The 10,162-nt window shown below is 40.0% G+C and overlaps 1 protein-coding gene across 1 annotated transcript; it reads right to left on the reverse strand.

Annotated features, from left to right (window-relative positions):
- Nucleotides 1-947: 947 nt before the first annotated feature.
- On the reverse strand, nucleotides 948-9,752 carry KPNA2 (karyopherin subunit alpha 2). The gene is made up of 11 exons (XM_063080783.1): nucleotides 9,639-9,752; nucleotides 8,206-8,303; nucleotides 7,871-8,008; nucleotides 6,357-6,445; nucleotides 5,077-5,345; nucleotides 4,733-4,827; nucleotides 4,371-4,634; nucleotides 3,945-4,178; nucleotides 3,514-3,696; nucleotides 1,930-2,079; nucleotides 948-1,292 (listed from the first exon to the last, which is right to left on the reverse strand). Exons 2-11 carry the CDS (start codon nucleotides 8,278-8,280, stop codon nucleotides 1,203-1,205), a joined length of 1,587 nt encoding a protein of 528 aa, XP_062936853.1. The 5' UTR covers nucleotides 8,281-8,303; nucleotides 9,639-9,752; the 3' UTR covers nucleotides 948-1,202.
- Between the last annotated feature and the right edge of the window lie 410 nt (nucleotides 9,753-10,162).

Consider the following 10,162-nt stretch of genomic DNA (forward strand, 5'->3'; position numbering starts at 1 on the left):
TTATTTTATGGGATACAGTAGCTCTTAAAAATGTCATAAATTACTTTCAACTTTACCCTTACCCCCACACATCCCCACCTCTACCACCATAGCTTTTTATCTTCTATGCGGAAAAAAAGCAATCAAAGCTGTCAGATTTCCAAAGTCAGATTTGAGTGGTGGAGGCTTGGCTTGTTACTTTCCCACTAATCAAATGAGCAGAACTGGTGGTAGTCCTTTAAAGTTAAGATCCATTTTATTTTTCCTAATATGTACAAGGTACTATAGTTAACACTTTGTGGTTTCTTTTTAGAATCCATTTCCTGTTCCCGCTAAGAACAGAATTCTTATTCCTGTTCTTAAGAACAGCTATTCCTTAGAGCAGTGGCTATCAGGCCACACTGCACAAGAGCACCCAGGAATTACATTTAGAAAAGAAGATGTAACACTTGGACCTCCACCTCTCACCAATTAAACAGAACTTCTGGGTAAACTTTTGTAGGTGATGCTGACACGCAGTCAGGTTTCACCTTGGAACCACTTTCAGCCTTGAAGTTTAGGAGGAATGAATTCCACTTGTAGCTCCAGAAGATTTGTAATTAAATTTAAGATTTGCATCCAATCTCCCTGGCCAGTGAGACTTGAGAATGGCTGAAGGTTTCTGGGAAATTTTATTCATTCTATGAAAACTTCTGAAATGTTTTCTGGCTGGTGTAAGAGATGTTAAGTCTCTAAGTGCCAACAGCCACTATCATCAAGAGGAGAAGCAGCCTAGACCAAAGCCAGGAGAACTCAGAATCAGGCAGGAAAAATGTTATCACCCCTGTATCCTTGATTATATCACAAACGTTACATCAAATAATATCTGCAATCAGGACTACCACTGGTTAGTCCCATCTGTTTGGTTGGATTACCCTTCATTTGCAACACTAATGAGCCCCAAATTAGAAAGTAACACATAGGCATGGTGAAGTAAAGGATGGAATTTAATCTTTATTTACAGGACACTACAAGATATGAAATTCCACACAGAAATAGGAAACCATTCGGAGGCCAAGCTTCATACAGTATGTACAGTCTGGAACTGTTCAAGTCAAGTATAGTTTCATTGTAAAAAGTGCTACAACAACAAACCACATTTAAAAAGAGTTCTTAGAGAAACAGTAAAGACAAACTTATACTAAACATAGTACACAACAAACTTTATGCCTCAGCTGTGCAATCTAAAAGTTAAAGGTCCCAGGAGTCCCATCCTGAACTTGGAAGGTATAGCCTTCAGAGGTAGTTTCTGGCACATTTTGATCTTCCTCTTCCTAAAAATATTTAAAAATAATAATATAATTCCATAAATATGGCGCATTTCTAAAAGCAGCCTGCCTAGAAGTCTATATTTACTCTTAAGGTCTTCATTTGTATATTTCATCTTTAATCTTATACCATATTCTACTATTTGACATAGGGGAGGGAGGGCTGCTGAAACTTGGCGAGTTCATGAATGCCTGAATTAAGGAATGCTACTACAGTAACAGAAAAATAAGTTGAGATTTTTCTTCTACATCTATTACTTTTCAGTTGGCAAAGGAAAAGACTGTTTACTAAGCCCAGAGTTTGGTCGTGGGGTTGCCCACCTCTCCATCAACTCCTACAATGACATCCATAGACTTATTCAAGATACTCTAAGATTCACAAGGCTGTTCATTTGAAAGTAAACTGGTGACTTTTAAAATCGCAGGTTAAAAAGATGTGTATTATCATCAAGCCACACATTAGAGCAACAAATAAGTACATCATGTCCTATGTACACTGACATTTTGCTATAGTTTAACAAGGGTACAGGGCCCATTTTTTAAAATATGAGGGGGAAAAAAAAAGGACAGAAAAAAACCTTTTGGATTTGACCTTACGTGTGTGTTTTCCAAGTTGCTGTTAATATCACCATCCATTACTCACCTCTACAGAGAAATACTTCTCAATCAAGTTTAATGAAGCCTTGTATACAGACTCATTTTCATGGTTTTGTAGAGCTTCAATTTTGTCCAAGCCTCCACATTCTTCAATCATTATACTAAGTTTCTCAGTTTCACCTAGTTTCTCAGCAGCCTAAAAAAAAATTCCAAGTTTACTAGCCTACACTCTGAATGTTCTATTTTAATGAAGAAAATATATCCATAATATGAGTATTAATATGTATCAGACAGAAATAAGCACGTAGTTCCACTTTACATTTTTTTTGAAACTCAAAGTGATCAGATCTATTACCTCCTCTTAGCAACTACTCTTCATCTATAGCTTTCAGCCACAGAGATCTTCGAATAGCTCTCAACTTTTTCTGTGCATCAAAATCACCTGAGCAACTTTTAAAATAACACTACATTCAGGTTCAATTTGTCTGCTATGGGAACAGGGAATTATAATCTTGTAAAAGCATCTTAGATAATCCCAAAGTGTAGGCAAGGTAGAGAACCATTGTCTAAGGGTAAAGATGGCCTACGAGGTGCTAAAAACAAATTTCCCTGACTGGGATATTTGTTAATGTTATTAAATATTTATTAGGTATAAGAATGGTATGCAGTGTTAAAACACCAAGGTCAAAGGCTTAGATCCCTATACTCGCCAGCCAACCCCCCACCACTCCCCCCCAAAAGAATGCTATGTATGGAGGTTAGATTTTTTTTTTTTAACGCCCTCAACTTTTAGGAGATACATAAATATTTACACATGAAATAACTGATTTGCTTCAAAATAACTTATGGGATTAGGTGAGAAATAGGAAAATTGGCCACACAGTGACAATTTACACATGGTAATAGAAACACCAGTGTTCATTAACCCAGACTCAACTTCTTTATGTAAAAGTTTCCAGAATCAGAAGTTTAAAAGTTGATGAGTAGGGCTTATCTATCATCGATCACTATGACAAAATGCCATATGCTGGCAAGCTTGGATCAACCAAGGATGGAACCACAAGAAAAATTAGATAGCTCATTCAAATTTCATTTCACCAGGGGCTAGCAGTTAGCTTAGGTGATTAGAACGCAGTTTTGTAAAACCAAGGTCAAGGGTTCAGATCCCCATACTGGCCAGCCACAAAAAAACAAACAAAACAAATTTCACCAGAATTCAGTATGAACTTGAGGTATTAAAAGATCACTGACAATGGGTCGAGCCCATGGCACACTTGGGAGAGTGCAGCACTGGGAGTGCAGCGACGCTCCCGCTGTGGGTTCGGATCCTATATAGGAATGGCTGGTGCACTCACTGGCTGAGTGCCGGTCACGAAAAAGACAAAAAAAAAAAAAAAAAAAATCACTGACAAAATAAATAGGTATGAATAGTCACCACATAAGGACTTGACTTTGATTCAGGTCATGTCATCCACTTAATTCCTTTATCTCTCTTATAATCCCTGTCACATCTTTATCAAGAGCGTGGCCCATGTAAACAGGCTTTCTGATTCTGTGGCCTACTAATGACTAAATAGTAAACTGATTATCAAGCCCATATTCAAACAAATGCCACCCTGTTAGGACTTACCTGAAAGATATTTAAAATGGCATCCAGAATAACCAGAATAATTTTGATATCTTTCGCAGTTAAGAGGTTCATCAACGGTTCTATTATGCCACAATGAACGAGGTATACAATCTGTTCAACTGTTCCACCACTTGTATAGTTGGTCACAGCCCATACGGCTTCCTTTTGTGTCTTAAAGTCTGCCTAATTAACATAAGGAAATGGTTTTATTTCAGAACAGTTGTATGAATAAGATTCCAAAAGTGCTGACTTACAAAACAACGACTAAAACCGGCAACTGGTTCTATCCAACCTTAAGTGAAACGGGTTACAAGCTACTACTGAGCAAAGGACTTTAAGTAGAAGCCAATATTGTACGTTAAGAATCTTATCAAGCACAGCTTGTCTATAAATACTAACAATCACTTGATTAAATCCTAAGACTTCATTACCTTGGAGAGGACACTGACAAGGAATGGGACTAATCCATGATTCACAACTTGCTGTATCTGGTCCTGACGGCCAGCTGTGATGTTTGACATTGTCCACGTAGCTTCCTTTTGAATATTAGTTTTAGGGTTAGTTAGCAGGCTGGGAAAGATGGCAAGTGCTCCTGCATCTATCACAACCTGAGTCTGTTCATCGGTTCCAGTAACAATATTCCCTATGGCTCTTAGTGCAGGAGTCTGAAAAAGAAAAAAAATATTGATGTTGGCAGCTACCTCTTTTTCTCCAGCACTGCTCAAAAATTCTATACCCTAAAAGTTTATAAAAATTTTATACCCTCTTACCTAAAAGTAAGAGAGGCCCATCATGGCCTGAAATAATTGATTATACTCCTTGTACTTTATATTCTAATCAAAAATTTAACAGCTTACCACAATTGGCAACTCAGTAGCTCCTAGAAGCTTCACAAGTTGGGGCACAACTCCTGTTTTCACAACCATCTCAATCCGTTCATTTGGGCCATCGGTAAGGTAAGAAATAGCCCAGCATGTATCTGCTAATACTTCTGGATCATCATGATGCAGGAGACGAACTAGAGTAGGAAGAATCTGCTCAACAGCATCTAATGGTGGTGCAGGATTCTTGTTGCGACAAAGGTTTGAAAGAGTCCAGGTAAGATTACGTAGGTAACCACACTGGGGGACAAGAAAAAACCAATGATGTGAGGTCCTGTCTTCTGAGGAGGTGGGGAAAATTAGAATCAAGAAGTGAATAACTTAAGTTAGTAACTTACTGCTAAAGATGACATATCAGGAACTGCAAGAAGAGCCAACAGTGGGTCGACTGCACCATACTTGATAACCAAGTCTCGGAAAACTGAGCCATCACCTAAAAAAAAGCAAGATTAATCCTATCTATTTGTCCAGCACCATCAATGTTCAGTGACTGAATGCACCAGCAGAAATTCCCTAACTTACTTAGATGCCTCTGGTGCCTTTTTTAGATTCCACTTTCATCCCTAACAAGGGCCTGAAGCAAGCTCAAAAAAAAGTGAAACACAAAGGTCACCATTAACAAGGCCCTTGTCCCAACCTTGCTACAATTTGATTGATATTTAATCAAAAGAACTGTAAGTACCTGCAATGTTTCCTAGAGCCCATACAGCTTGTTCACTGATGTGAGCATGGGGAGATGCCAACAGGGAAATGAATGCTGGGATAGCACCTCCATCCACCACAGCCTTGGTCTGTTCTGATGTCCCAGAAGCAATGTTAGTGAGCGCCCATGCCGATTCAAACTGAATGGGACTACAATCCGTTCTGCCCAAGAAGGACACAAATTTTGGAATCAAACCAGCCCGGATAATATTGTCAATGGGGGGCTGTTTCTCCCTAGAAAGCAGTTTCCTAAGTGGAAACAAAAAGAGAAAGAAAAGTCGGTGATTAACAAAGAAATCTGTGTGAAAAGCAATATAAAATGCAATTAAGAGTTTAGACCTTTAGACAACCTCTTAAGTTAAGCACTAAATGCGGAGACAATCCTGGAACTTAAAAGAAGCTGAACCGATTGCTTGCATGGTGCTATATATGTGGTATGATTAACTATTTTTTTCTGAAAATTGAAGTATTACCAGCAATGTAGACAGCCCTCCTCTCTCCATCCCTGCAGAAACCTACTATAGATCTTGTCACTTTTCTGTTGCTGTTGTGATTGCTGTTTCTGTTTGTTTTTTGGTGGCTGGCTGGTGCGGGATCTGAATCTTTTTACCTTGGTGTTGTTATAACACCATGCTCTAACCAAATGAGCCAACCCAACTGGCCAGCCTCTTGTCACATTTTTAAAAACTTCTGACCTGACAGGCTTATGCGCTCATTGTTAATTTGTATTTCCCTGGCTGCTGATGAGGTTAAACATCTTTTCCACGATCATTTGCAATTTGGATTTTTTTTTTTTGCACACTGTCAAGCTATAGAAATTATTAATCCTTCCTGTTATGGATATCATAAATATTTACAAATGGTGGGAGGTAAACATCTAAATATATATATTTTCTAAATAGACCTACCAACTCTACTAATTGAGTATTTCCCTGCCAGTGAAGTGAAATGCCTTTTTGACAAAAACTTTATTATTTTTCTTAAAAAAATACACCAAAAGGTAAACAGTGATTATCACTGGGGTTGGGGTTTTAGGCGATTATAAAAAATATAGTTAAAGTTTCATCTAAGGGGAGATTTTAATGAAAACAGGCCTATGAAAAAGAAAAAAAATGTTTTTTAATTAAAAAAAAGAAAATAGGCCTATGGCTGCCTTAACCTGTACACGCCTTACTTAACCTTTACACTTTACTCGCACCATCTGTCTGTCCCCTTCCTTCTGAAAAAATCTAAAAAGGCAAATTAGCAGACAAGACTTACCTAGCAGCTTGAGTAGCTTGGAGCTGGTTTTCCAAATTGTTGCTATTTATGCCTTTGACAATGTCCTCAACAGACCAATTTACAGTGCCCTAAAAGGAAAATTATCCTTTTTAAGATTAAATACAAACAATAAGTTCCATGCTTGTCACTGTAAAGACATTTTTTAGGTTTACAGTCAGTTACTAAAAGGTTAACCCAATATTTAATTTTGCCTGTTAAATATTCAATGTTTTATAAGTAGAACAGTTTCCAAATTTGGTGTCATGACTCACTGGAGTCTCAAGTTATGGAGTATTCAAGAATTTATCACTAAAAAAGGTAGCTGTGAACCATTTAAAAAATGAACAGAAAAAAAAATAAAAATAAAAAATAAAAAATAAAAAATGAACAGAGCACTTTGAAGGTTATTCCTACATCACTCTCAATCACTTGCACTCAGATATACTTTAGGGGAGAAAGAGAGTTATAGGCAGTGTGCTAGGGATTTTCATACCTAAGGTTGTAAGTCTATGCATTTCCATGGTAGAGTGCTGCAAACATAAATACTGTATGTTGTGAATCACAGTAGAAAGGAGGTTTGGGAACCAGTCTTACCTTAATTCAAAAGGTGTCCCTTTCTCACTAGGAGCTTACAACCTAACAGAAAATTTGACAAGCACATAAATGCCATATAACAAATGGCATATATGTGCAGTGTTATACAACATTTACTATCCATTTTTGGTGCAGAACTAGGGACCTACAGAATCCTGAGAAGGGAGTGTCTTTCCTGCTAGGCAGACCAAAGAGTGCTATAAGAAGAAGACTTGAAAATTATTACTCTATAAAGAGCACATACACAGCGTTAAATGGGAAAAAAAAAAAAAAGGTAAATGTGGAGTGGTAAATATAGGAAAGCAAAATGTGGGAAAAACAAGATGTAGGAAAGTGCCCAGTATCTTTGAAAGATGAAAGAGATAAATGTGAAAATCTCAGATGGGTCTAATTTATGGAAGGCCTTCATGGAGTATGGATGTTAAGCAGAGAAAGAATATGTCTGAAGCTGTACTTTAGGGAAAATTTTAGGAAAATTATGTGCATATTAGGAATATAGTATATGGCACAGAATGAAGGGAAAGATAAATTAGGAGGCTACTGTAAATATTTCAGGAGGAAAAAGACCTGAACAAAGCTAGTAACAAAAACAAAAAATAGACATCACCAAAAAAAAGGCAGAAATAGCCAGGAAGTGGTTGGTTCTGGACACATTAACTTTCAGTTAACATTGGACTGGTCAGATCAAGGTACGCAGCTAGTGTAGAAATGCAGAGAAACCTAAAAAGACGTTGGAGTCAGCTTCAGTAGATTATGGAAGGTGGGCAGAAAAGAACACAACCCATCAGAATTACTGAGAGTAGAAGATCGTCACAGATTTGATAGTTAAAATCATAAGACCAAGAATATTTTAAATTTCTAAGAAAAGCACATATTGATTTTCCAGGTTTACCATAATTCATAAACTAACTTATATTTACCTGGTTGTTGCGGTTTTCCTGCAGTGGAGATGTAGCATCGTCAGGAAACGAGCTTACATTTCTCCTTTTTAGCATCTGGTCATCCTTCTTAGCTTTCCTCAGCTCTACATTAACTTCTATTCGGCGCCGCCTCATTTCCTTGAGAGAAGATAAATTGTTTCACCTATCCCATCAGTTTTTGTTGCCAAGTGAGGACATTTAAAAAAAAAAAAATCCCTCAAAAATTTTGCCCTTACTTAAATATCTTCCCATTTTAAAAAACACCACGGGACCGTACGAGCCAGCCACCAAAAAGAAAAAAAAAATACCACAGGGAAGCAACAGAAGGTACTCACTGTACTGTCTTTTCCCTTGTTCTTGAATCTGTTAAGACGGGCAGCTGGTGAATTAGCATTCTCGTTGGTGGACATGGTTATGAGACAAAGGAAGAAAGCTGGGGGGGGGGGAGAAAAAAAAGTCCCTGTTGTCATTCTCCTTTGTCAACAACAAGAGCACTAAATAAGAATAGAATTATGAAGAATATATTGAATCTGCACCTCTATACATTAGAAGAGGCACACTTCGCTATGAAATACTTTCGGCCAAAGGATCATTGTCCCCTCCCCTCTGAAGTGCTGAGACTTCCTGAAGCAGCACTGTCATCAGAAATACAAAGCAAGCCATACAAACTTAAATGTTCCAATAGCCACATTAAAAATAAAAGGCCACAAAGAAGCAAGCAAAATTAATTTTAATAATGTATCTCATTTAACCCAATATATCCAAAATAGTACCATTTCAACATCAATGTGAACAAAGTAGTGAGACATTTTACATTCTTTTTTCATGTCCTTGAAATCAAGTGTGTACTTTGAGTTTACAGCATACCTCAATTCGGTCTAGCCACTTTTTAAATGCGTCTGGCGACCACCGTATCGAACAGTGTACAACTGTGGGCTCTGGAGTCCACAATAGTTACTGAAGACAAAGTAGCGGAACCCAGTTAACTTGCAGTTTACACTTATGGCCCAGGGCAGTAAATTCAGATCCTCTGGGGTCTGTCCCTACTTTACTGCCTTCAAGTGGCCAAAATAACTTCCTTCTGTACACTTGACAGTTAAATAAAAATTTGGTTCATCGTTACATTACGGAGCCCCCCGTTAATATTCCTCATCAACCCTGAAAACTTGCTACGCGGTTCAGCAACTTCAGCTTCTGACACACATTTTCACATCCAGAGACTTCGATTAGAATGACATCAGCTGTGCATCATTCAGACCCAGTGAGTAAGAGCGATCTCCGAAACGTGACGAAAGCCGAAGCCCTCCTTACAATTTGCTATCTTTAATTCCCATTATGCTCGTCTACGACAACGTGACACAACCAGCCCAGGGCCTACGTGGTACTGAGAGATCGTTCTCCCAACTGCCACTTTCAGCTCCAGCCCCATCACCTGCTCCCCGCCCGGGGAAGATGCGGCGGGGAACAGGTGAAGGAGGCCAGAGCCCCGGCAGCCCGTCCCAGGACATTCACCCTCGGGCGTGTCCGGGCCGCGACGCGCTAATGCTTTCACTACAGATCACAGAGCCTCGGCGCCCTACAGCCCCAGCCCCCGCACCGCGAAACTAAGCCGCCTAGTCAACGAACGACGCCCCGAGGCCTCGTCAACGAGGAAGGCCCAAGCCAGGCCCAGCGTGTACCCGGGGCCTCCGCTCCCGTCATCCACAAGCCAAGCGCGGCCCGTGGACCAGCCGTTACCGCTCGGCCGGGCTTCGATGTGAGTCCGTACCCGCACAGCAGGCTCAGGTTTCCACAGGAGGCGGTGCGGGGCCCCCAGACGGCGGGACAGCTGCGCTCCAAACGACCACCACAGCTCAGCTGGAAGACCGTGTGCCTCGTGCAGCTGGCCGGCGCGATTTAAATTTCCCGGTGACTCCGCAATCCGATTGGCTGGTTCGAGCCTAAGCTGTGCGTTCATTGGTGGATTTGAAAAACCCGTTAAAAAAAAAAAAACCCGTTAGTGAGGGAGGGTGTCAGAGGGCTAGACGAAGGAAAAGATAGCATCGCGAGAAGAGGGAGGGGCCTGGCAATCCCAGAGTGCCTTGCGGGTCGGAGTAGGAAGACTCCAGATCCCGGCATGCAGCGCGAAGGGGCGGTTCCCGCCTGGCCCGAGCCCTGGGCTTCTCCGCGTTCCTGCAGCATTAGGACGCGTGTCTTCCCTGGTCCTTTTCCTGCGCGGCTACCTTAAGCAACTACCACAGAATAATTCTCGAAATTATTATTTTAAAAAAAAACTTTATGTAAAAACGTAGT

This window comes from Cynocephalus volans, chromosome 16 (genome assembly GCF_027409185.1).
Source record: "Cynocephalus volans isolate mCynVol1 chromosome 16, mCynVol1.pri, whole genome shotgun sequence".
In the NCBI taxonomy this organism is placed as follows: Eukaryota; Metazoa; Chordata; class Mammalia; order Dermoptera; family Cynocephalidae; genus Cynocephalus; species Cynocephalus volans.